At 37.3% G+C, this 27,930-nt stretch overlaps 1 protein-coding gene across 1 annotated transcript; it reads left to right on the forward strand.

The window, feature by feature from the left end:
* The first annotated feature begins 39 nt into the window (after positions 1-39).
* Positions 40-27,919, forward strand: TMEM168 (transmembrane protein 168). Its single transcript, XM_068933075.1, has 5 exons — positions 40-178; positions 4,139-5,405; positions 15,857-15,999; positions 18,420-18,694; positions 23,092-27,919. The coding sequence occupies exons 2-5, from the start codon at positions 4,269-4,271 to the stop codon at positions 23,637-23,639; spliced, it is 2,103 nt and encodes a 700-aa protein (XP_068789176.1). The 5' UTR covers positions 40-178; positions 4,139-4,268; the 3' UTR covers positions 23,640-27,919.
* Positions 27,920-27,930: the final 11 nt, after the last annotated feature.

The raw sequence follows: 27,930 nt of genomic DNA on the forward strand, positions 1-27,930 counted from the left end.
ACTCCCGCCGCCTGCGGCCCCGACGAGCCCGGCCCGGCGCGGCCCGCCACCGCACCGCCCGCCTGGCGCGGCGCGGCGCTGTTTGAGCCTTCGCGCTGCCCGTAGCCGGGACGCCTCAGCCTCAACATGGCGGCGGCGCTGAGAGGGGGTTGGGAAGTTTCCGGGGCGCCTGTTGAGGGTGAGTCGAGACCGCGGCCGGGACCTGCGTGCGCGGCAGTGGGGCCGGGGCGGCGGCGGGGGTCTGACCCCGGCGCCCCGTTGCGGGCAGCGACCGGGCGATCCTGCGCCGCGGGGGGACGGGCCCCGCTTGCCCCCAGTAACTGTGACGGTCCGCGGGCGCGGTGAGCGGTGCTGGCCGGGCAGCGGCTGCGCTGGTGGCAGCGCCCGGCCCCGCAGGGCCTGCTGCGGCCGCCCGAGCCGCCTGCTGCCCGCCGCCGCCGCGGTTGGTCTGGCGGCAGGCACCCGCCGCAGCGCCCGTGGGTTGAGCCTTGACGTTGAAAAGCTGGCTGAATCGTTAATCTCGGCGTGAAAGCCTCTGTATTAATGGGTGTTGGTAAAATGCTACTTTAAAAAAAGAAACTCTCATGGAGTTACCTTTTTTTTTTTTTTTTTAAGTGCCCTAAACTAGAAGAATAAAACAGAAGGAAGGCAAGTCCCGTCAGCAGACTTTCAGTATCTGTTTTAGATAGGCCTCACCTAAGCTTGATATCAGCTGTAGTTAAACTGTTGGAGCCTCTTTGGGTTTTTTCCACCTTTCTCAGACAGATGATGGTAAAAGCCTCCTTGGGAATATCGTTGCTTTACATATAGAAAAGTTCTTGGATAGTTTAGCTTCAGAATGTATATTTAGAGTCCGGTTCAGGTTTTGCTTAAAACCATAAGTGTTTACAAACCTGATGAGGAATGTTTAGTAACAGATAAACATATTCTGTTTATTTTGAATTTAAATGCGATCTGGTCAGGTATGTAACTTGGCCATTGCAACCTGAAATATTAAGGACATCAGCTTAAAAAGCTAAAGAAAAAAACATTGATCAGGCTTTGTTTGGAGTCTAAACAGGAACAAGTAACAAGTTGCATATGTTTCAAAGAATAAATCAGATATTGAAAGTTCTTATTACACACATTTGGTAATATTTATGTGATATATTAATCATGAACACTACCGTTTCCTCTTTTCACCAAAAAAGTGATCACGTATTTTGGGCAGAAAAATACATTAGTAGTCATTAGCATGGCTTACTAGTGAAGCTTTTTGCCAATTTCATAGGAAGTCAGGAAGAGGAGGTTGAATTTATGGTCCAAGTTGTCATTTTGCATATATTTAGGTCTTGAGTAGACTTTCTGTTTTGCGGCTATAAATATGCAGGCGCTCCCCCACCCCCTGTGCGAGCACAAGGGATGTCAGCTGGAGGAGGGTTTCTCATGACCTACCATAACAAAACCCCACTTGACCCAAGGTGAAGTAGTCCGAGTAGTTTTCTGTCAGAGTGGCTGCTTCCAGGCTGGGGAGTTTGCTTGCATAATGATCCTGCAAAAAAATAACTTAGTAATAACGTCAACACTTTAAACCAGGCGTTAGATTAGGTGGAAGCTTAACTTTTCACGTATGAGCCAATCTGATGATTTCAGTGAGGCTGTTGTCTAAATAAACATTTATAGTGTTTGTCCCTTAACTTGGAGGAACTCCAGAACGGCTCAGTAATCAAGATTACAGGCCGGTATGGCAGATGAAGTTCAACGCAGCAGTACTGAAGCATCCGTACCTTGGATTAGAAGGAACAGTGAAATCATTGCTGTATGTTTATGGTTTGAATTAGTGGTAACTTTGAGGGAGGTAAAGATGTAGGTGTTAAAATAAATGGCTCAAACTGTCTAAAAAGTGAACGTTGATTGTGTTATGAGAAAAACTGAGAAGAGCGTGGACAGTGCTATAATACTGTAAAATGACATACAGTTACCTGGAACATGATAGCTAACTTTCAGTTGTGTTACTTATATGAAGTGGAATATTAATGACAGGTTGAGAGAAACAGCATATCGCTAGATAGGGGGAGTCTAGGCACTTCGGAATTAAGTCTATGTATAAAACATTAATAATAATCATTGCTATGAAAATAACACAGTTGAAATCCAAACAGCTCTGCCTTGTAATGGCATTATGTAATAATCGTTCAGTATGAATATTAGTTATTCTGTTTCAAGTAAACAAAATTTAAGTGCACAGTTCTTCTCAAGTCATACCCACAATCTTGTTAGCTGTTTAAGATAATTTGAAAATGTGTACTTTCAGTCTTGAGTAATTTTAAAAAATTGATTTCTTAAGCCCAGTTTGTCACTGCACCAGTTACTTAAGATGGTTTTGCACTGGATGTCAGTCTCCAAAATAGCCAAAGTTTGTGGACCAATCAATCCTTCACTTTTTTTTTTCTTCATTGATTTAAAGAACTAAAATTTAAACATTGAGAATAAATTCTAGGTTTTGAGTTCAAGTTTAGTTTACCTTTATGCTTCCCCCAGCAGTGAGCTATAATGTAGCTTTTAAATGTTCTTGACACATTGGCTGCTCTCTTACACTGTTAACTCTTTAGAAAGATGGTCAAGTAGGTAATTAATTCAAAAATCATAGAGGCCTCCTGTTATTTGTTATCCTTATTTGTTGGGGACTCTGCCCATAACCTGAATAATCATACTCTTGGATAAACATTTTGTTAAGAACTTCATTTATAACTTATGTTTTAAAATATAAATACTACGTAGGATTTCATTGAGTTTTAACTAAGGGAATTTGAAGAGTGATTCTGGGTTCCCTTTTAATTTGTGAAACTTCTTAAGAAAATTTGAGGAGGAAAAATAATGATATTTATTTTATTCTTTCTTTATTTTCTTGTGATCCACCTGTTGTTTCCCATCTTATTTTCTTTGAGGCTCTGTATTATTCATTCAGTGATTCCTGATTTAGAGTTTCTAGGCACAAAAGCAGCAAAAATTAGAAATGCGTGTGGTTCTCTTGGCATGGAGTTAGCCTCTCAGAAAGCGTGTGCTCCAAATAATTGCTATGAATTTGGTACTTATAACACATTTGGCATGCAGAGCAGGGATATGACTTCAAAATACAAACGTTGTGTGCCTTTAACTAGAGAGCTTTGTACTCTGCCTCTAACAGCTTTGTATTAAGGCAACTATCAATAAATACAGTGAAATGTAGGTTTTGATGGAAATAGAATTTCCTCAACAACTTTTAAACTTCTCATTGTAGCACTTAATACTATTGGTTATGTGTAAACTCAGTGAAATTAGACATTAGTAGGGTTACAGCAGTTCTCACATTTCAGGATGCAGTTCAGGTCAGGAAAATACTTATCCCATAAAATAATAATGATCTCTAGCGAGACTTCCATAGCTGCTTTTTCTTTCAAAATTCCTTCTAAAAATATTACTGTCTGTTCCTGTATTGTATTAAAAAAAAAAAAAAAATCTGTTAACCGGATCTGGTTAGGAGGAGCTTAAGTTCTAAATATTCATCCTGATGATTTTGTCTGTTTTTGTGGAAAAAGTGGCTTGGAGGGATGAACATGTAATATGGAGGCTTTAATTTTACACTAAGAAAGGTCTGGATTTTTGACTCTGAATATGATGATGGCCAAATCGGTTGATATTCCGTGTGTCCATGCCCATTCTGAGAAATTGAGGTAATGGTAATTTCCTTTTTCATGCTCTTTTATGGGTTTAAGCTAATGAAGTTCTGACCAGATTACTGGTCATGAAGTTCTTTTCTAAATCCTGTAGCTATGTTAAAATATTTCAGAAGGTGGTAGAAATGATAGAAGTGTTTTGGATGCTCATAGATATATTTAACGGATGTTTTTCACGGGAAAAAATGGCGTTGGCCAGCTTTGGTTAACGTTATCTTCTGATTCAAACTATGAATAAGATTTATGAGAAAATCATTCTATATCATTTTTAATAATGATCCCCAATTTACATGACCTTTAAGAAAATACTTATTTAATCTTTATTCTATATTTTTTATTTTTAAATGTTAAACTATTTGGAGGAAAAGGATGTGTCATCTCTATGTTGTGTAAGATTAAAAGCAATAATTTGCCACTAACACTTCTTCCAATTCTTTTTCTAGGACTTCAGTGATCCTGGACCGTTGTTGTTGAAATGATAGTACAGAAGCCAGCTATTGCATTGTATTTTTTGGATGAAACCCAACTATTTACTTTCGGTCAAGTGGGTTAAAACCCTTAACTGCAGTTTACATGTGTAGGTCACTGCGCTACTGTGTTAGTCACTGTCTCTATGCAGCAATGACAAGGTTAGAAGAAGCAAACAGAGAAGTGAACATGCATTCGTCTGTCAGATATCTTGGCTATCTTGCCAGAATCAACTTACTGGTTGCCATTTGCATGGGCCTTTATGTCAGATGGGAGAAAACTGCAGATGCACTGATTTTGGTAATATTTATCCTCGGGCTTTTTGTTCTTGGAATTGCCAGCATACTCTACTACTATTTTTCAATGGAAGCAGCAAGTCTGAGTCTCTCCAATCTTTGGTTTGGTTTTTTGCTTGGCCTTCTCTGTTTTCTTAATAATTCTGCCTTCAAAAATGATGTGAAAGAAGAAGCTACTAAGTATTTGCTCCTTTCTGCCATTGTTTTAAGGATATTATGTGCTTTGGTTGAGAGGATTTGTGGCTGTATCCATCATCGACCAACTCTGCTGACAACAGTTGAATTTTTGGAGCTGGTTGGATTTGCGATTGCCAGCACAACTATGCTGGTAGAAAAATCTATGAGCATTATTTTGCTCGTCATGGCTTTGGCCATGCTGATTATTGACTTACGTATGAAGTCTTTTTTGGCAATTCCAAATTTGGCAATTTTTGGAGCCCTTGCATCCTTGCTGTTTTTTCCTTCACTGAAAATTCCCACAAACCCGTTTGCCTTGGCTTGTTTCTTCAGTTGCCTAATTTCAGATCCCCTTCTCGATGTTTACTTCAGTGGACTTTCAGTTACTGAACGGTGGAAGCCCTACTTATACCGTGGTAAAATTTGCAGAAGGCTTTCTGTCATCTCAGTTGGAGTCATCGAACTTATCTTTTTCATTCTTGCAGCCTTTAAACTAGGTGACTTGGATCTCTGGTATTTTGTGATACCTGGCTTTTCTATTTTTGGAATTTTTTGGATGATCTGTCATGTTATTTTTTTTATAACTCTCTGGGGATTTCACACAAAATTAAATGACTGTCACAAAGTATATTATACCCACAGAACAGAAAATAACAGCCTTGATAGAGTTATGGCATCTAAAGGAATGCGTCACTTCTGTTTAATTTCAGAACAGCTCGTATTTTTCAGCCTTGTCGCAACTGCTGTTTTGGGGGCAGTATGTTGGCAGGTAAATAATAATCTCTTTATCTTGATCTCCTTCTTGAAAATGAACGTTCCTGAGAGTTGTTGGCTTTTTAAAATTCTTAATACATTTGACAGTGTACTCTGGCTCAGTATTTCAGAGTTTATATGTTGGAACCGTTGGATTCAAAAACACGTTCTTATAATTTAACACTTTGTTCTGTCTGTGTTATGGCCTAGTAAGGCAACTGGAGCTTACCAGCTTCCTTATGTGATCAGAATGAGAAGCGTTAATGCTTTCAGTGCAAAAGAAGCATGCAAAGTGTTTTAAGTTATAAGTTCACCTATTTATGAAGTTATTTTCTTTTTTGAATTCATTGCACCATAAAATTTGTCTACAAACTGAATTATGGTTTGCATCCTCATAATGCACACTATATCGAGGACATTTTTTATGAACTATTGTGATGGAATCAAGACAAACTCATGTATTAGGAATACATTTTTCAAGAATATCGCTTTGTATTTAACCGTTAACGTTAAGTCAGAGATCACCTGATAAAATGGCAAATTGTTGCTATAGTGTGTGTTCTCGATGCCTTGCTTTCAAATCTATTCATGCAGCACAGGATATATTCTCTGAAAGACTAGTTCTTAAAACCATCCAGTCTGCTTATCTTTGACTTTTCTTTCCATTTCCAAATGAAGGCCTATGTCCTGTCTTTAGCAGAAAATACACATTTCTCTCAAAATACTTGTTCAGGCCCCCAATTAAAAGTGTGTTGGCAATGTTGCAGCAGAGTGGAAGGGAGTTTGGTTTTATTTTTTTTAATAACAAAAAGCTTTTGTATCCATGCATCCTAAAAACCAAAAAAACCTATCAGATCCAGTCTGCAGAAATGCCTCTACAATGGTAGACAATTTGTTGCCCATTTATGCAGATTTTCTCAACTAAAATAACCTCCTGGATGAAATGTGTTACACATCTTGCTGGAGAAGGAAATTCACAGCTATTTTGTGAGAGCTATTTTTGTTGGTTTTGCGGGTTTTTTTGCGTTAGGAGCATTGGAGGCTAACAGACAAGGCTGGCAGGAAGTCTAGGTAGTTTTTACTCTTCCTTTGAAGAAGTATCAGCACGCATAGCTATAGCTTCCAGACTTGCAGAGAAACCAAAAGGAAGAAGTTGAACTGAAAAAAAAAAAAATAGAGAAGAAAATTCCCCAGAATGTAGTTACAGGAAAGCAAAGATGCTAATATACTGAAAGAAATGGGAAAGTAGTTTGGAGGACAGAAACAGTTAAGATCTAAAATCAGCATATTAATACTGATAACTTCCATATTTCTGAAAATAGTGTGATTTTATCAAACAAAAATGCAAGTTATTATTCTATGATGGATGGCTACTTTTTTTGTAAAAGCAAGTCTCTTACCATCTCTAGTTGTCTTCAGTTTTTCTGTTTTGCTCTACTCCTTTAACATCCTGAAAAGCGTTAATTAATATTACATTGTTTAAAACCACTCCAGCTACTTACACCTAACAAAGCAGTCAGAACAAAGGAAATGCATGAATTGTCCAAATAGTGTCTGGAGAAAGATAGGCTCTTTTGTTGGCTTACAGACCAAGAGTCTATCTGCTGGAGTCTGCCTGGCTTGGGCAGGATCTCCTGTTGCACCCCTCAGAGGAACCAGCTTCTCCACATTGATTTGTATAAAGTATACAGGCACTTATCTTCAGGAGGACTGCTTCATTAATGCCATTTGGGTGCCAAAGCAAGGTGGATTCGTACCCACCTTGTTACTTTTTCCTTTTTACTGTGATAATTCGTTGCACCTTTGTAGATTTTCTTCCATCTCTGTCATATACCTAAAAATAATTGCAACTGTTACATGTTTGAGTATTTTCAGGCATCTCTAATTCTGAAGAAGTACTGTTGCGCTTGTGCTGGACAGAGTTCATGAGAAACAAGTAGGCAGCTCACCTGAAATCTTAATACTTGTTGTTGGCTAATTTCAGTTTCTAGCGTCCTGTTGTGTAAATAAGGTAAGCGGATCTTCATCACCTCTGTCTGCTTCACTGGGAAAAGGAGTAATTGTATTAACAAGCCTGAAAGGCATCAAACGAACTCCTATTCCTCCTCAGGAAATCCGTTTTTTACTACAATCGTATATTTTTAATAGAAAATTATAGTTACATTTCTTTTAACTATATTTTTTTCATCATTTATTTATAGTAAAGCAAGTAATGATTTGGTGTAAGGTTATGAATGCAGTTGTCTCCAACTAGAAGCATTTCTACCTCAGAAGTATGATGTTTGCCTTGCAAATCACTCTGTGCCTATTTTGTCTGTTGCCAGAAAATGGAATGCTTTATCGGATCTGGCCAGAACACAATTTAGTAAATGGATTTACTATTTAATAAAGCGATTGTAAGAAGCTGTGGCCTTTTCTATAGTTTTCGGGATAGTGCCAGTTTTCAAAGTAATTATAAGTAAGAAAGCAATGGTATAAAAGCACACAATTTATACTGTTACAGGGCGTTTGATTTTTTTTTTTTTCCTAAGAGTAAGGAAACTAGTCATTTTTCTTCTTTATGGGGGTAGTTACAGACCTTGAGACAATACTTTAGAGTTCTTTCCTGGGATTTTTTTAGTCTGCTGTTGACAGGAGTTTCAAGCACGCTCAACAGTAATGCAGCAGACAAGTTTCTGCAGCAAATAAGTACTTTCACTATGATATTTATACATATTTTAACACTTAAATAGACAAATCAGACTGTCGGAGACCACTGTCTGCATTTCTTTTAAGAGAAGCATTAGTTATTAGTAAATACTTAGTGGGTTGTTGTTTGTTTGGGGTTTTTCCTAGAAATCCTTGCTGCACAAAAAAGCTATTGACATCATTAAGTAGCAGAAAAAGATCTTGGGACTATGGTGGGTGCCTTTCAATGAAAGCATCAACTTGATGTTATTAGTATTTTTAAAAGCAAATTAAATATTAGGAATTATTAGGAAGGACTAGGTGTATCATTTTGCCACTGTATCAATCCATAGTTATTCAGTATTTTGAATAGTTGCACAGTTCTTAGTTCCCATCTTACAGATAAGGCAACAGGAGAAGGGTCAGAGAAGGGCAACATATAGACGTGAAACAGTTTCCATGTAAGGAATAACTAAGCTAGGGCCCTTCAGTCTGGAAAAGATAACTAAGGAGGAATATGATGATCATATAAAATATTATGTCTGTGAGAGAAGGTAAACAGTGAAGTACAATAAGCAATCAGTTCCAATGCAAAAAACTAAGAGGAATCAAGTTGACAGGAAGCAGGTTTGAGACAAACAAATGGCAGTAGTTCTTCATATAGGGTCTAGTTAACACTGAAAATACGTATCACAGCGTGCTATGGATGCTGAGAGGCTCAACAAGGAGTTGGACAAGTTCATGGAGACGAACCCGTTGAGGGTTACGTACTATATAGAAACCATGTCTGGCTCAGGGAGCCCTTGAGCCACCAGTGGTTAGAGGTTGGAGTACTTGGGAAACATCATACATACTTGCTGGTTGCATTTAAAAATTGAGTAACAGCTTTTCAGTAGGACATGTTTCAGCTGTGGCGCGGTCTGCTTCTGAGAGTAATCCCTGCTTTAGCTAGAAAGGAAAGATACCTTGACTTTTCAGTAGAAACATGGTGATATTTTTCTCGAAAAACCCCCAGGAACTGGTCTACACCTGTCTTCACGTTTGTATGAGTAATTTTAGTCAGATCAATAGACTCTTTAACTCCAGCAGTACTTGTTCATTTCAGCAATTGCTCATGTGCCTGTCTGTAGTCGAGCCCTTGACTGGGACTCAATCCAGCAGAAATCATGCAAATGACAGGCAGTATTTCTTTCAGAAACTAATAAAATGATGAGAAATTTGCAGACAAAGGCCTTTGAATTTGCAAGCAAAGTTCTTGGAAAGGTTTGGGGAACCTTTTCTCAGAAACTTTAAATCAGATTTTGTTAAGTGATCTATGCCAAGGTAACAGTGAAGTTTTCCTGAAATACTGGCCTAAGAGAATTATTATCCCTGGCAGACCTGTATTTAATATTACCAAGAGAAAAATGAACTGTGTCGGAGACAGGTAAAGTAATGGAATGGAGTACTTTGAGTACGTTATCCTTGTTTCTAATGAATTTTATGGGTTAGCAAAATTATAGTGTTCGTAATATATATGAGTAACTGTACTTAAATTAACAGCACTATTGAACTCAAACTATTCATGAAAAAGAAATTAGTTTGTTATATGTATATTTTCTTGTTTCTAGGTGAGCTAGTGATGTTGTATTTTCTGTGTGTTAGATTGCCTTGCAAAAGTTTCTGAAAAGCTCAATTTACATGGTCTTTAATAAATTTGAAAATGGTGGGGTTTTTTTACTTTTCTAAAAAAAGCTTACTTTCTAAATAGTAATATTTTTTCTAATTAACCTGTGTAGTTACTTATTTGTACTTTAGTTAACATCCGAGATTCAGTAGCTACTGTGAATACAAATTATATCCACTCTTTCGCCATCATTTTCTCCTTCTTTTCTTATTGTCTTGTATTTTAATCCACTCTTCCTCAGATATTGCTTGTCTGGTTTAAATATGCATCTTTTTTTTTTTCTTCCTTGAAGCCCTGCTGCACCGTGTAGCCCCTCTCCATGTTTTATCAAATAGCCATGCTATTCTGCTTTTTTGTTTTCTCTCTTTCTCTCTTTCTACGATCATTTTTACTTCCCTCCATTCTTCTTCACTGCTAGTTTTTCCCCTTCCTTTCTGATTCAACTTGTATGTGTCACTTTTTCTTTATAGGCTCCTCTGTCCAGTTTCTTTCGCAATACCGTTATTCCTCTTCCCCTACTATTTCATCTCTCAAACTAGATCCTAAATTCCCCTTGCTCACTGCTAGTCTTTCTTCTCAAACTCACCCATTATCCTGTCTTTTTTTGCTGCCCATCTTCCCCTCTTCTGCGTACGCTCAAGCCCTCATCTTGGCTGTCTGCAGCTCCCGTCAGATCCCAGTCGGTTTGTCGTGTTCCCTCCACGCAGCCGCAGTGGCACCAGCGCGCTAGCTCCTCTGTGACCGCAGCTCTCAGAGGCCATGGTTCGTGAAGGGGGCACCGACTCTGGAAAGGCATCATCTTTACCTTGGCAGGAGGAGCAGATCCCTAAATACTAACTGTTGCACCTCTTTTGCCTAAGAAAGAGTGTGTGAAGGTAGAGTTAATATGAGACGGGTATTTTTGGTAACTGGATTAAGCTCAGGGCGTTCTGCATTGCCATAATGTAATAGGGAGTGATTGGTTACATTCCTTCTGTCTGTCTGAATGTACGTCAGACAGAAATTCAAAAGCAAACAAATGTTATTTCTCTGCACTTGCTTTGCAAACTGGTGCTGGGACTCGGCACCAGTGTTACTTTGTGACAAGAGAAAGAAAATATTCATTGTTACTTTAAAGAATCTGATTTCTGCGTTGAGTTTTGCTGTCAAAGTCTCATTATTTTAGAATTCAAATTTGTATATTCAAAACTCAATTAAAAATTCAAGTTAGTGTATTTTTAAATTGACAACCATTTCCATTTTTGCTAGGTCAAATATACAAAGGCTGTATTCAAATATACAATACACACAGGCTGTGATTAGAACAGAAGCAGAGACTGGCAACATAACACATTAAAATCTGTCTGTCAGTGAATGTAAAGACTGCTTTCTGCAAAATATTCTCTCGATTTTCTCAGTGTTGTTCTAATAGTCAGAAGTAGTGGTTTGTTTATTCTTCCCCAGAGCCTATTCATTCATAAAATAGTTTCTTTATAAGGCTACTTCACCTGGTAGTTGATCTACATTGTAAATTTCCTAATTTTGTCTTTTATCTTCTCTTTTTTTCCCTGTAATGTATATTTCTTGTTTTCATTTGGAATTAGTTATCCTTCCAATATTTACTAGATTAGTTATCACATTGCCTTTTTTCTCCTTACACTTTTCCTTCCTGGAGTGTCTACTTTTTTGGTTTTGTGGAATTAAACTGCAGATGAGCTAAGCAGAATTGTTTATGTGTGCACATGTCTGTATGCATGTGCAGTATGTGTGTATATATATATAATTATATATTTTTATATAAAATATGTGTGTATGTGGATAAACTGTACAAATAGGGAAATGTAATTCAGCTTGAATAATGGAAAGCAAGGCAGAATGGTTCCTTATAGATACTCAGGTACATTTTCATAAGCCTTATAAGTTATGTTGGTCAGTTATGTATAATCTTAGTTCACATCTATTTATAATTTTATTTCTATTTTAATTAGAAGGGCTTTTCTCTAAGTCTTTGTAACTGGCTTTCAATTTAAACTAATGATTTTTAATTCTTTTCTTCCTCATCATTAGTTTCATCAGTCATGTATTGCTTATGCTCCATTATTAAATACTTTTCCAGAATCATTCCACTTTCAGCAGTGGTTTTCTCCGTAGGACTGAAGTTGTCCTACCCATGAATAATCAACCTTGTTTTAACAAAGTTACATTTAACAATAAAGTATTGGTTGAAAAACTAAAGAATGTAGAAAGGCTGTACTACTAACAGATCTCACCCATCTTTTATTGCCTGTGTTTCCATAACCAAAGGCAAGTACTTTTTACCTTTTCCACATTGAAATGAGGACACAGCAGATATTTCCTAAATGTTCATTTAGAACAACACAGACAAAGACAAAAAACGACAACAAAAGATGAAGAGAGAAGATGGCTAATCCTGTTTTCAGGAGAAAATTGCAGAGATGGTCCCTGTCTTCTGTGTTTGCTTTTTGAGCAAGCTGTCAGGAATCAATGGGCGCTAAGAGGATAGAGACAGGCTGCCAACGCAGTCAAAAACAGAATGAAAATGGGTTGAACCGATGAAAGAACATAAACTCTTTGTGGCTCCGCCTATGCATGCGTGGCCATCTGTTCCATTAAAAACTAGTTATCAAATCTTTTGGACTTTGTAAAGCACTGACAGTCTCCACCAGGCATATTAGCTGTTATCTTAAAAGAGAGACCTATCTTAAGATTTACAGTAGTTACTGACTTAGTTATTATTTTTTGCTTTTTCAAGTTCTTATAATTCAGACAGTAAAATGCCGCCAGTCATTATATTGCAGTGCTGAGTTAAAATATTTTATATTATCTCATTACAGAGTTGTTCTAAGCATCATTAATTAACCTTATGTTTGTTAGTGGAATATTTCTTCTAACTCAAAACTATTCAAAAAGTGTTGACAGCAAGTGCTTGCTTTCCAAATCACTGCCAGTTCTTCTAGTTATTGATGTTTGTTTGTTTAACATCAATTTGCTAGTTTATTAAAATTACATTTTAAGTATAAAAGGCCAGAGTATCCTCTTCCCTGAGAATCTGCTTGGCCACTTCTTGGGGGACAAAATACTGGACTTGAAAGACAGTTGAGTGCAACAGAGAGCATTGTATGTGTATCCGTGTGTACCTTGGGAGTTACTCGTGCTCAAACAGGCATTGTAATTAATGCTATTAAGCATTTTTGAAAAATATAACAGTTATTTTAACAACTTACTAGTTTAAGATCCCTTTTCAAAGCATTCCCTAATCCATAATGTGGTTTGGAAAAAGGACCAAGTTTCCAAGCCCAAATCCTCAAAATATTTAGGTAGATAAGTCCAGATAAATGTTAGGTAGATTTTAAGGCTTGTGATTAGAGAATTAACTTGTGGTTATGGTGATGTTCAGTTAAAAAAAATACTGAGAGAGCAGCAAAATGGAATAAACTGTTCCTATGTTAGTTTCCTGCATTAAATGCTAAATCTACAAAAAATGTATTGGAAATGTTAAAAAAATGGTTTTTATTTCTTCTGATATGATAATAGTCTTTGTGAATATTCTGATTGCTGTAGTTTTTACGGGCAAGTGTTTCAACAAAAATATTTAAAATGTTAACTTTGTTATCTTGCAATATATTCACTGTAGTCAAAACACTAACGCAATATGAAGAGCAGTTTGTTACAGCAAGATTCAAGAAACGACTATATATGATGGAAAAGTTTAATTACTTTGTCATAGTTCTAAAAATGTATTATAATACTTTCCATTATGTGTCTTCAGTCTTTCCAAGATTTAGAAAGTCCTCTAACTGATCATGAATAGGAAGCTTTTCCAGATGAGCCCTTCAGTCTCTGCGGAACCAGAGTCCCAAAGTCTTTTTTTTCTTTTTTTTTAAAAGCACTTTGTCTTTCTGGCATCTACAGTTGTGAAAGTAAGTCTCCAAATCTTGAAACTAATAAAGCCAGTGAGCTGCGGTATTTTGCCAACTTTTCATACTTTATGAAGCTTCTATAGAATGAGTACTGAGATCTAGGTTTTCTATGAACTAATTTGTATAAGTTTTTAAATTTCTCAGTTTTTATTTCTGCTGCTCCGAGTCCTTTTCAGTTTCAGAGTGTATTTGGGAAACTGAATAACCAATATGGGCACTTCTTGCTGATATATTTTGAAAAAGATATATATATATTCCTTTAGTGACAGGATTGTTCTCCTTAGTGACAACAAAACAGGTTGAAGTTGCACCATAATTGTTCTATTGTTTCGAGCTTTTCTGTCTTCTTCTGGTGATTTCAGGAACTGTTATGTCTTTTTATGAAATTTTTCTGAACTTCTTTATTCTTTGACACAAAACCCAAGAACCACTATCTGAATGCTTCTGTGTATTGTCCTAAAGATGTTGCATCTACTAAATCACTCTTTAATCCTGACGTTCTTTGTATAGACAGTCTGGAAAGGGGAAAGGAGTATATCTGGAACGATGCAAGATATCTGCTGAGATAGCTCAGAAAATGATGTACCTGAAAGTGACTGTGAATCTCCTATAATGTGTGTATACCTTGATGGATACAGCTTACTCCTTGTAAATTCAAATTCTTAGCATCGAAACATCAAACCACATTATATTATGTGAGAGCTGATTGCAGTATTTTACACTAGCATTATCACTTGTCATGGACCAGTTTTGTCGGAACCAGTTATATGAGCTCGAATGTTAGCAAACCAGCTGTCATATTAGTTGGACTTTCTCTGATAAGGTGTGCAGGGAAGCCCTCCTTGGTTGTCATCTGATATGACTTGGCATCTGCTCAGTGTCGTTTCTGCCACTTCTCTCTTCAGAACTAGAAACTGAATAAACTCTTTGTTTGTTATGTGTTTTATAAAGCACAGTGGGATCTGGATATAATTTTACAGAGGTTTCAGGTGTTGGAATTTGTGAAAAATTCTCGGTTAACAGATTCTGTTGTTTGTTTGTGGTAGAAGTATTGCCGTCACCATTTCAAGGAGATAAAGGTAAAAATCCTTTTACTGAAAATATAGTGGTACGCTTTTTAAGACTGGTACAGTTGGCAGACACGCTATTCTTTCTTATGGCAGGAAGCACATAAAATGGGGAAAGCTGTTTTTTCAGAATAAGTCATCTAATATTACTTCTTTGTTTAAAAACTGAACGTTGTTGAGTTAGGCTGCCGTGTGCCAAGCAGAACTGAGTTGGTTTTGTTGTAATTTTTCAGCATGATTTACTTTCCAAATTATAAACAGCTTTGCCTCTGTGTTAAGCTGACAGTCCACACCAGATTACTCGGATTGTTAAACAGTAAGGGAATATCCAGATTTTTTAAAAAAATTATTGATATTATAGATTTATGCAAAGAGGGCCTAACCCACAGATGTGGTGAGAGGTCGCAAGACTCTTGTGATGACAGAAAGCTGTACCTATGAACTTATTTCCTTTACTACATAACAGAAATGAGTATTTAATAACTGCACCACAGATATTAAAGTTCTTGATTAATTATAATATTTTCTCCCCTTCCTAAAGCATGTAATGCCTCATTAAACTTAGTCACATAATATTAAAATAAATAAAAGAAATCTTTATCTGTTCGGCCTCTCACTGACAGCTGGCATTTCAGAATTCCATTTTTAAGTTATTGCTACTGGCAGTTGCAGCTTAATTTTTGAAATGACTGTGTGCAACTTCTTTTTTCACAGTTGTGCTTTACTGATTTAGGCCGGATCCTGTAGATATTTACAGATGTGCCTACTTTATGTACCTGAGTAATTCTGTGGAATTTGATTGCTCTGCTCAAATGGGTAAAGCTAAGCTATGATCGGGGCTTGAAAGCTAAACCCTGAGCTGGTCAGAGTGTTTTCATATTCATTCCTTTCAGAAGAGTGATCCCTGCTTTCAGCAGCCACCTTTTCCCCCCACTCCCAAACTGGCCTTTCATTTTTCTTCAGAGTACTTCGCTGTGTAGTATATGTGGAAGGATAGGTAAGCAGTAGGTATAATGTAACGGCTTGCATTTCTTGTTTCAGGACCCAGTTAAGTTTGATCAAACACAGGGAATCGTTAATAAAACCACAACCAACAGGTAGGAAGGATTTTTCATGCAGTATATAAACCTCTGTGTTTTCCTTTTAGCCAACCAACGGGATCTTCATGAGTGCATTTCTCATTGTTTTACCTCTGGAGTCCATGGCTCACGGGCTTTTCCATGAGCTGGGAAACTGTTTGGGAGGAACGTGTGTTGGGTATGCGGTTGTGATTCCCACCAACTTTTGCAGGTACAGTTAACATGTATTTCAACTTCATAGTAGTATGAGTGAACCGATACCCAGTAGAAGCAATGCAGTGCTGTTACTTGCATTTTCCAATAATTAAATACCAATTTAAATAATTGGCCAATTTTGAATAACCCTTTTCCTTTCCCTTGCCTTTCAAAACAAGTGTTCTGAGTGACTGTAACTCCACCATTTTATATGCATTTGATTTGCTTTTTAAAAGCCAATAAATACTTTAGGCATCAAACATGCATAGGGAAATTCTGCAGTCCTTATCTCATGCAAGGCAGGATTGGTGCACTTGGTTCAGTGCAGATATTTTATACGAGGAGATTTAATAAGCTAACAGATCAATCACAGTTCAAAGTTGTTTTGAACAGGATTAACTGAAATGGTGTTTACATTTAAAGTACATTGAAGTTAGGTTTGCTATTGGATTGCATACCAATTTTTTGTACTGTGAGTTTGCAGCAGACTTTTTTCCAATAGAAATGTTTCCATATGAAAAATGTTTGGGGGGATTCTGTACTATTATTGCTTGCTCATTTGTATGGCTTTCTTATAAGCTTTAAATTTGAAAAATGCAATTTTAGTCATATAATTTGAATGGTACAAAGGAACCTTTTTTTTTTCTGTAAAAGGTGTGAAAAAACTATGGAAGTTATCTGTTTGAGTTACTAGAGGAATGGGGTGATATGTTGAAATGAGAGGCTTAAAAATAGAACTACCCAATTTATGAAAACTTCCCAGCTTGCTGTGTATGTGATGGATTCAATGGATAGGGAAAAGTTTAAGGGGCAAAAGAAACTGAAGATGCTGATCTTAGGTTGTTGTATGCAAGTAGTGTGAAATACTGTAAAAACAATTTTTTGAGCTTTTGAGTGGGCCCTTAGCTGCCCACTCTCTTAACAATAATTGACTCATTGGATTTTTTTTTATTTAGGGATTAAAAAAATTACATTGCAGTAGAAATAATATTTTTCTCTTATTTCCGTGGCAGTAATGTAATTCTTTCATTGTATTATGTTATTCTGCCTGTGGCAGTTTCCTTTGATTTCTCAGTGGATGAGATACTCTGGAGAAGTTGTTTAGGGCCTGGCAGAGTTGCATTTTCTTAGTAACAAAGCTTGATTGTTTTGATAGTGGGCCCAGTCTTTACTTGCTGAGATAAACTGTGATGATAATGTATTAAATATAATTGTTGTAGTGGAACATAAACCTTTGTGAAGGCACTAAACAGCTGAGGAGATGCAAAATTTTAATTAACTAGACCAAAAAAGAAACCAGATTAAACTTTCCTTTATGCATTTTGTCTGCAAGTCTATATGTGTATATATATAAGAAATTGTATTTTATATTAGCAGAGTAAGGTCATCTCCATATTTTCGCCCCCAAAATCTGTGCCTCTCTGTAGTCAAGCATGAATCAAATGGATTTGATACAGCTCTCTGTTAGGCTCCTTATCATTAGCATTACTGCATTGATTGAAAAGTGATGAACGCTGTTCTTTTTCTGAGAATACATCATGAAGAGGGTGTCATGATTAACGAATAGTTACGAAGACTTCAGAAAAGAAAAGAACCAGACATACATGCATTTTGGAATCAAGGGGCTTTTATATGTGTGTGTGTGTGTGTGTATATTTGTATGTATATGTGTGTATGTGTGTAGGTATGTACACATACATAAGTAGTTTGTTCCAGGTCCAGTTCATAATTTTCTTAGCACTTTTTTTTTCTAAGCTGTGAATACCATTATGTGAAACCTATTTGTTATGCTGAAAGATCAGCATTTGAACAGCACACACAAGTGAGAATTACTGTATTTGCATAAGTAACTACCATATTGAATAAAGAATATTTTGGAACTGAGATATATGAATTTAAAATATCTAATTAAAATGTTTACTTGGTTTACTCTTGGTCTGTCATTGAAGACTAGTTTGCATGATCATTAGTGCAGACCAGCTCTCATTCTGCCTGTACTGCTTCCCAATTGTGTGTGAACAAGTGCCTCTCTGAAGGCAGCGCTCTCAGTGGGACTTAATGAAATAGCTGAAGCCCAGCATGTTCACATCACAGCTTGTCTTCACTCAGCAGGCTTAGAGCGCAGGCAAAGCAAGTTCAAGTCTATAGACACACACACAGATCAAAAGCTGCAAGGATAGCACAGGGTTGAGTGAAGACCACACTTTGGATTTTAAAAGCATGAAAGAAGGAAGGGGGAGATATTTGGCCCTCACTCAAATACAGTATTTTGCTTTGTTTATAAACTGTACATTTCAAGCAAATTTGAATTTAGCGTAGTACCTCTTCACAGTGGAGAAAACATGCCACAGAAAAAGAAAATTCACCTATTACTGTCAGTCAACTAAACATGAAATCATAATAATAAATCATAATAACTGTTTTTCTTCTTTTTAGTCCTGATGGCCACCCAACTCTTCTTCCACCTGAGCATGTGCAAGAGTTAAATCTGAGGTCTACAGGCATGCTTAATGCCATCCAAAGATTTTTTGCATATCACATGATTGAGACATATGGTTGTGACTACTCTACAAGTGGACTGTCCTTTGATACCCTTCACTCCAAGATCAAATCTTTTCTTGAACTTCGGACTGCAGATGGACCCAGACATGATACCTATATTTTATATTACAGTGGTCACTCACATGGCACTGGTGAATGGGCACTAGCAGGTAATTGTTGTTTGATATTTTTGTTGATAGTTTTGGCATTGATAGATTTTCCAAGTCAGTGAATTTTTTCTCATAGAAATCGTACCGTATTGTGAAACTTCAAAGTTTTGATCTCATTTATTATCTGACAGTCCAGAATGTCACAGAACCACAAGGCTCTGGAGAACAGGTTCATACGGGCTCCTGGCAGGGAAGGAAAAGAGGAATAGGTAATATACAGAGCCAGACTGTTAAGAGATTCAGGGGCTGGAAGGAGTCATCAAATTAGGTAGGCTGAATACTAGTGGAACTAGTGGAGAGAATGAGGAAATGCAGTAGACCTCTTTTGTATGCAATTAACTTGATGTGAAGAAGCAGCTCATTCCTTAGCCTTCCTCTGTATGGCAGTCAGGTTCGTTACGGTATGAAAGATATGTGATTTTTAGCATTTAGTCACTCTGACAAAAATCCATTTTGCAGGTAACTGTTTTTACAGTTGTTCTCACAATGCTGCAAGTATTTTTGATCCCAAATGTGTGCTTACAATTTTAAAGATGTTTTCTTATTATCCTTACAATTCAACAAGTTAACTTTAAAGCATACTTTTTTTTTTGGAAAAGTTACGTGGAAATGATACCTTCCTGTTCTAAAGACAGGCTTCTCCTATATTTTGAGAAATATTTGCTCATTGTAAGGGCTTACTATAATATCCTCTTATTCCTTACGTTACATGGTAGATCCAGCACACTTGACCTTTGAGCAACTTGTATAGCTTTCTGTGTCACCGTGTCACCTAGGTTATCTGTGAAGGGCTGCATGGGTGTCTTTAAGATGTGCTGTGTATTTTGTACAAGATGGAAGTAATAGAAGAAACAGGAAGCGGGTATACAATCCACATTAGGAAAGCAGGCCTTCAAACACAGCAACCCTTGGATCATGAAAAGAACTACGGTTTGCTGACATCCTAGAGTTTGGGAGTCATTTCGGGTACAGCATAGCCTCAAGACTGCAAACCCCTATAGTAAAGGGCTGGTTTAATGCTGTTTTATGTGCTTAGCATAGGCTTCACTGTTGCTCCCATTCCTGTTCCATTTTTGATCTCTGTAATCTGCAGTTCTACCTCAACTGTATAAGAATTTTTCTTTGGTAAATCTGTGGAACCTTTTGAATCCTTGGTAGGTGTAGGCTTACTCTCTTGCCAATATGGAACTGGGCTTCTGAGGTTGCTGCGTGCAAAAAATGAATCTTTTAGTAAGTACACTGATAATTTGCAACTTTTTCCCTCTTCCTGGAACAGAACTGCACTTCATAGTTTGCACTCTACCTGTGAGTTCCTGGCTGTGTGTCAGTAGTGTCTCTCTAGGCACGTGCTCTTGAACAGTGCAGACAGATTTGAACTTTGCTGGTCACGCTGAGCTGTTCAGATGCATGCAGGTCAGTTTTGATCGGGAGGCTATATAGCTGTTTTAGGCAATTCGTTGCCTGAGCTATAACATCTGCTGAAGGGCAGTGCATATTATTTCTCACAGACTTCACCTGTACTAATAAAAAAAAATAGCCACAGCCGTTCTCTGAGCTTAACACAAGTGATGTAACATAGTGTATGCCAGGATGACTGAATAACCTCTCTGAGAACAGGGTGGTCCTGTTCTCAGGAGCAGCTACTGCCCTGTGCGGTTGCTGAGTTGCCCATGCACTGCATGGAGCAGGATTACAGCAAAGCCTGCAGCAGAGGCATGGTTAGTTTACTAGGATACATGTAGGCAAATGTTCCTGCGCAAAAGTGATTAGACAGCCTCCAGATCGGACCTGGCTTATATCTGGTGAGCTTGGAGTGTGACAGAGAAGCCCAGGTCTCTGTGTACCTGTTCAGGTAGATATTTCCCAAATTAAACTCTGTTTTCACTTTAGGATGAGGGCCAAGGTAACAATTACAACAAAAAGAAAGCTGTTATGGTAAGAAAGAGATACAATGTGTAAATGCAATGGTTTTCAGCTTTCTCACAAAATTCCTTTTCGGTTCTTCATCCAAGCACATCTTCACTTCTACTTGGAGATAATGTATAGTCACATAAAGGAAAGGAACAAGCATTTGGTGCTTGCCGAGAAGCCTTTCTATGATTAGTTTCCTGTTGCGAGAATTAGATAAATCATGGAGTGTAACTTGATACTCTTTCCAGATAGTGCTGCTCCTGAATGTAACTAGAATAATAAACTGAAAAGATGAAGGATATTGGATTATATAATTGTACCTCGTGAGTTGGACAGTGGTGTTTTGTGACAGATGGAACGCTTGGTCATTAGCTCCTGTAATCTGTACCATCCTCTGACCTCTGGAGAGGATTGAGAGAGATTGAAACAGTGAAGTGTAGCATTCAGATATAATAAAAAAGCAGCATCTGACTGAGGGTTTATGCAGGGATACAGCACAGCAGTAGCTGTGTAGTCTTTGCATTGTAATGACATCTTTTAAAGGAGGCTTACTGTATTTATTAGTTCACTAATGATGTTTCTTCATTGTTGGAAGCTGGATGTAACACAGTGGTGTATAAAATAAACTTCTAACTAGTCATGCATAAAGTATGAGCAGTCAAACAACCTGGGAGGTCATGTTCTCTAAGTGAATGCAAAGGCAGGAGCTGGGGTAATGAAGCTTTGTCTCTGTTGCTGAAACTGTCAGCTTAACTGCCTGTGAAACGTGCCAGAGAATCAGATGTGGCCAGAGATGCACAGATCTCTTGCACAGCTTGGTGCCTAAATCTTGTGTTGGCTGATTATTCCATGCGTTTGAGCTTGCTCGGGTTAGAAGTTGAGTATGTATGCGTATGAAAAATAAAATGGTTTTCTTTAGACAGTTCTGTCTAATACTATTTTTAAATCAATCGGTCACCTGCACCCATGCATAGTTATGCTAAAATGAAGTTTATTTATAAGCATTTAAAATTGAAAAAAGTAAAGACATTTGTACAGCTAATTTACACAGAAGGGAAATTGGCTTCTGTACAAGTCCCTGTTGTAGATGCACTGAACTGCAGCAACGTGGGGATAATGTACTAAGATAAGTCATTACTGTAGTTTTTTTTTTTTTTAATTTCCTTTTATACTAAATTTTCTAGGTCTGTACTTGTTTTGGAGATGGTTGTAGCTCTGTAATTTTGCTCTTACTTTAATTGCAGTAGCATGCTCAGAGTTTTAACTCCATGTTATTAGTTTGATGCACTTTCTTGTCACATCTTGTAGAAGTAAATCTGAGTTCTGAAATGTGCAGTTATTCTATTTTATTTGCAGCCACTTGAAATTCACTTCTGCAACTTATATTTCTACTAGCAAGATTTTAAACATTGATAAATGCTATATTCCACAAAGAAAATTGTTATGGAATTAAAATGCAGTCAAAGTAAAAAAAAAAAAAAATCACATTTTTCTACCTCTCTTGCTAAAGTCTCCTTAAATTATATAAAAAGTTAACACTTTCAAACGAGAGGGATTTTTTTGGTTTGTTGGTTGGTGTGTTTTTTTTTTTTTAATTCTGTATCATAGCTCCAACCTGGCAACACTTAGGCATATCAGTTTTCACATTAGTAGTCACTGTGGAGCAAATGGAGTTTTATACACTTGTTTGCAAGATGTTTTCCTTAGGCATTCAAATAAGAAGTAGTCAGCTTTTCAAGAGCTGACTTAGATCCTCAAGTATCCATTACACTTAGTGGGCAAAAGGAATCCTAACTGTGGGTAACTTTGTTTAATTACAGGCTGTTCTTTTCAATGATAGTTCGAGCATGAGTTGAGGTAGAATATTAAAACTTGGAAACTCTATTTAGAAGTGTCTGAGCTGATAGGAAATAAATATTGTGGAAAAATTCCTATGGAATCTTTTATTTTAGTGAGTTGTACATTTGTATGAATTTTAATTTTCGTGAAGCTCTGACGACAAACACCTGTGGCTGTAGAGTGAATCACAGTTTCTGGTCAGATTAATTTTTTAAGCTAAAGATGTGGTTGTGCCATAGAAGCTTTTCTCAGTTTGCTTCAAAGCTGTTAGCATGTGTTATGTACATTTAAAAATCCTCTCTCGTCCTTTATTAAGAATTTAATACAGAATAAACTCTAGTTCAGGCTTTCTTCCATGTTTAGCTATTTCTAGACTTCTTCAATAGACTTTAATTTCTTTCACCACAGAAGGAAATTTATATCTCCTTTTTATCCTGGGTGGGTTAATGGCCTTGTCTGTCACTGCAAGTCAGGTGAAATCAGTTCTTATCTCGCTGAAGGTGTTTCTAACACCTACTAGGGGAGAGGCTCAGTTGAAAATGTATGTTCTCTCTACCATAAAGTTGTTAAGGGATTCTTGTAAACTGCAAGAAATCTAGAGATTTCTGTTTCTTCACATTAATCTTAAATATTTCCTTCTTTGGTAGGAGGTGATGCATTACGACTTGACACACTGCTGGAGTGGTGGCGAGAAAAGAACGGCACTTTTTGTTCGCGACTCATCATCGTTTTAGACTGTGAGAACTCCCAGCCTTGGGTTAAAGAAGTAAGAAAAGTGAATGACCAGTATGTCGCTGTGCAAGGAGCAGAAATGGCCAGAGTTGTAGACATTGAGGAAGCAGATCCTCCACAGCTCGGTGATTTCACCAGGCAGTGGGTTGAATACAACTGTAACCCTGACAGTAACATCAGCTGGTCTGAAAAGGGACGTACAGTGAAAGCAGTGTACGGTGTGTCAAAACACTGGAGTGACTACACTTTGCATTTGCCAACAGGAAGCGATATTGCCAAACACTGGATGATATACTTCCCACGTATTACCTACCCATTAGTACATTTGGCAAACTGGTTTTGTGGTCTCAATCTGTTCTGGGTCTGTAAAGCGTGCTTTAGGTGCTTGAAAAGATTAAAAATGAGTTGGTTTCTTCCCACAGTGCTGGACACAGGACAAGGTTTCAAACTTGTCAAATCCTAATTAGGAACCAAAGAGGAACATAAGTGGGAATTCTGGGAACTTTCTCATTTACAGTACAACTTACAACTTTTTATATGACTATTTTCTTTGAATAAATGTGCTACATCAGAAGCTATGCTCACTTTGTTCAGCTCTTTGAGCAGTTACAGAATATGCAACAGTTACAAACTGCAATCTTAAACTATAATATTCAAGTTTTGTTACTGAACTGTATCTAAATATGTAAAAGACTTATTTATATGACCATGCATTTTGGAAACAGTTTGCATGTTCAATATGTGTTACCTAGAAAGCAGCCTTTCAGAATCACCAGTTTGATGAACGTTAGGGCCTGCATATTTGTCATTTATATCCACTGTAAGGTTCAAATACAGGAAAGGAACCAAGCTAATATTCAATTCAATTTATATGCCCTTGAAATTATATGGCAAGGGTATTATAAAATAGCACTGAACCAAAAATTAAAACAGAAAAATGAAGAGCCATTGTAGGTAAGTAGCTACCAAGGATGTTTATTTTTATTTGCTTTCGCATCTGCAGTCCCTGCCTGAATTCTTTACTGCCATCAGTGGGATTTGGTTGGTGAAAGGAACTTTTCTGATGACCCTGTAATGTGCTGTTGCTGCCCACCAGATGGGTTCTTCAAATGCAGTTTTTAAAACATTGTGTTACTTGCAAAATTCAGTATCCTGCAGTGATCTTTTCTTTGTAAATATTCCCAGTAGGTAATTCATCTATGGAATAAAAAGTGTGCTGAGAGTTTTTTTCCTCACCTGTCAGGTGGTTCTGGCTTTTTCAGACGCTTGTTAGTTTGTATTTTGAAAAGCTACCCTGAAGAAAAAAAAAAAAAGGAACTTAACAAAAGAAAATGATCCATAAATAAATAAAAAAGGCGGAAATGCAAGTGTTGCCTTGCTTCCACATTTACCCGAAGTCTTTGCTGTGCCTAAAGGCTTGATCCTGTAAAATGCTGAGTATAGGACTGGTATGGATGCTGTAAAATGCTGAGTATTGGATGAGTTCATTATCTGTTTAAACTAAGAACAAGCACTTTCACTGAAAGACTAAGATTAGTCCTTTAGGACAGGATCGAATCCTGAGTGTTCCTCAACTTTATTCTCCCAGCCACTAGGTCCTAGTCTTAACTCTTCCAGTTACAAAATGTTGGAAGGGACTCTGCAAATCCTATCCCACGTTTCCTTGTTATCAGAGAAGCTGCAGAGCTTTCTAGTCTGTTTGCTGAAGTACTGAAAATCAGGACTTAAACTGCTAAGCTGCTGAGTCAGTCAGTCCACTTTGTGGCATTTTTTCATACATGTGTGCAATCTAGAAGAGCTGGAGTTTACTTTTTTTCTGTTTTCATCAGTATTTTAATAAGAATCTTAGGCTTTAGTGATATTTGTCTAAAATAAACATAACTTACTGACTTATTTTTTTTAATACCTGAAAAGATGTTAGGAGTTCTTTAATGGTTTGCCTTCAAGGACTTTTCTGATTTCATTTTACCTTTTTAGACAACTAAATTAGAGAATCTGCTAATGGTTACAGCTGTTAATAACTCCTGAAAATAAAATGTGCAATTAAATGATGAGGTTTGCAAAAGCCAGAGTAATTTGCACCCACCAACCTCATAATGGTGATTTCATTGGAGTTACAAGGAAAGGCCACTAAGTTTCTTCATTACTGTGTAATACACAATTTTATTTAGCAACAACTCCCACATACACACCCTTTGTCTTTCTCCATCCCCTTTCATAAGGTGAAAAGGGGATCAGGATCTGAAAGAGCAAATCAGATATACTACTGCAAATCGGTTCCACTGAGCTATCGCAAAGTAAATGCCTTAGCTGCAACTGTCACAAATTCCAAAGAGGTGGCTGTTCTCCAGTACAATGGAGGGTAATCACACCATCCAACACTAAGTATCCAACTGAAATTCCTAAACTGGGAGCCGAAGTAGGAGTCCTCTTATTTAAATTCCGAAGTCTGAAAGCTAAATCTGAGCTAGTGACCTGAGGCGCTCCACTTCTCATCAACAGAAAGAAAGAGGTGTTTCCAGAGGGATGACTCATTTGATCTATTTTAGGTTGAAGTAAGTTGTCCTGTGGTTGTGCCTATTAATTAGTTTTGTTTTGTTTTGCTGAGCAGAAACAGTCTTAGGTGACCAGTTCACATGTGGCTATCTAACTTTCAGATGCCAAAGTTGAAGTAGACAAATCCCTTGCTTCCATTTAAAGATTTTTTTAGAGCACACACTTACATTCCCAGTCATCCTCCAGAGCCTTCCCTGGGTGCGTAAGCTCCTTCTTCAAGCACCAAAATTGTACACTTACTTACTTAAAGTTAGGCTGAACAAGTATCCACCCTGTGCCATAAAAGAAGCAGGCCTTCCTCGGTAGAAGTCATTTTTAGCCGTTTCTGGACAGCAAACCTTGGATAGAGAAGAAATCTTGCCTGAAGGAAGGCAGTTGTGTGGTTTGTAAAAATTACTATTTTGATTGCCCTTTTATCAAAAATTCCTCTGATTGCAACACAAACTTTCAACTACAGCACAAAGACAAACTTTACAACACAACGTTCCTTTAAAGCAACAGTGTAATAGCCAGTAGTCACAACATACCATTTGACAGTAAGAAGTTCTTTTTTTTTAATTTTCAAAAAGCTGTGAACACCAACCATAACACTTCCCACTAATTATAATGGTAAAAGCTTATTCCATCTGTGCTACTGCTACATTTTTCATGAACATCATCTGTATATTTTTCTTTTTGTATAATAGGGGCAGTAAGTAAGTAAGTCTGGGATTCCTGACCTAGCCTGGGACAGTGACTAGACTAATGTGGCCAATCCATGCTGCAATTTAGTGATGGAGCCGTTTTTGTTAGAGGCAAAAACAAATGCAATGGTGCTGCTCTTCTGCCTCTGTTTATTAAATGGTTTCCAGCTTACTTATCAAGCCATTGGCTTTTCTCTAGGATAGACTAGGTCTTTAGCAGTTTGTTGAAAATTAAATGAAGCATCAGCTAAATATGTAGCAAAAAGGTTATTGGCCAAGCTAATCATGTGTTTGCAGGGTTTTTTCCCTGTTTTCTCAATTAACACATTCTAGTTTTCTGAATTTCAAATAGTTTTAGCATAAAGTATTCCTCCTTTGTTTTTTTTTTTTTTAAACAGGAAAGCGTGGTGAAAATGCTATTTTAAACTAAAAGATGTGTTTACAACCGTACAAGCTGTGGGGCCTTTTTTTTTTTTTTTGGACAGAGACTGTCCTTTGTGTTTCAGATCAAAACAAAAACTGGGGTTTAGGATGACAAGTCTCGGGAACTCTATATTAATTCCCCACTTCTGCAGCAACTAGTATCAAAGCAGCCTCCTGTGACCCGCATTCCCCCATGAGGACCAGGGTGAAGGCAGCACTCTCAGGGTTCAGGCACTCATGCACTTCTGGGGGGTCACTGCCCAGCCCCAGCTCACACCCACGCACATGCCTTTAGAGAGGACCCAACAGCAGTGAGGAGTTATCCCTCCACTGTTCCCTTTATGAAATAGAGGTGCAAAATTTGAAAGAGTGATATAAATCATATTACAAAGAATGCTACATATGCTATCCTTTATATACAAGTTATTTTTCTTGAGCTGTAACATGCTTAAGAATGAGTTGTGTGGATTGAGAAAGTTAACTTGCCATCTAAACTTTTTTTTAGATTCATGTCTCTAATGTATATTCTAAATTTTGTTTTAAAGATTGTTAAAATGTATACCACAGCAGTAATTTTATGTTGATTTGGTTTCATTTACATGTATAGTCTCAATCTTGCTGAAACATCCAAATGCACTAAGTCCAACAAATGTAAGTATTTAAAAGGCATTCAAATTGCAAATTCACACTAGTGTTTTTCTTTGAATAAGTATAGGGGGAAAAAAGCCATTTGTCTTAATTTTTGCACTACCACAGTTACATATTTGCAATTCATTATTTTTTGTATGTCCTGTGATTGTTGTTTTCTGGCCTTCTGTTAAAGTTTTTCTTAGAAATTATTTCTTCAGCTTTATTAGCTTTCCCTTTATTTTGCAAAGGCATAATTCACACTATGCCAGATGTAAGCAGCTATGTTGCCAGCACCAGACGATGTAACTGGGTTAAAGTTCTTGTCTCTAAATAGTTTGTTGTGGGAGGATTTTTACTGGACACACCGATTTTACATTTGTAAATAGATTTTTGTGTATTTGTGATATTGCTTAAATATATTTTGCTGTTTTGGATGCTCATTTCCATTTCATGTTTTTGTTT

Source organism: Struthio camelus, chromosome 1, assembly GCF_040807025.1.
Source record: "Struthio camelus isolate bStrCam1 chromosome 1, bStrCam1.hap1, whole genome shotgun sequence".
Lineage (NCBI taxonomy): Eukaryota > Metazoa > Chordata > Aves > Struthioniformes > Struthionidae > Struthio > Struthio camelus.

Coding starts and splice junctions, on each gene's coding strand:
- TMEM168 (XM_068933075.1), top strand. CDS start 4,269: ATGTGTAGGTCACTGCGCTACTGTGTTAGTCACTGTCTCTATGCAGCA. Junction 16,000..18,419: donor ATTCCCACCAACTTTTGCAG/GTACAGTTAACA, acceptor TCTTCTTTTTAG/TCCTGATGGCCACCCAACTC. Junction 18,695..23,091: donor TGGTGAATGGGCACTAGCAG/GTAATTGTTGTT, acceptor CTTCTTTGGTAG/GAGGTGATGCATTACGACTT.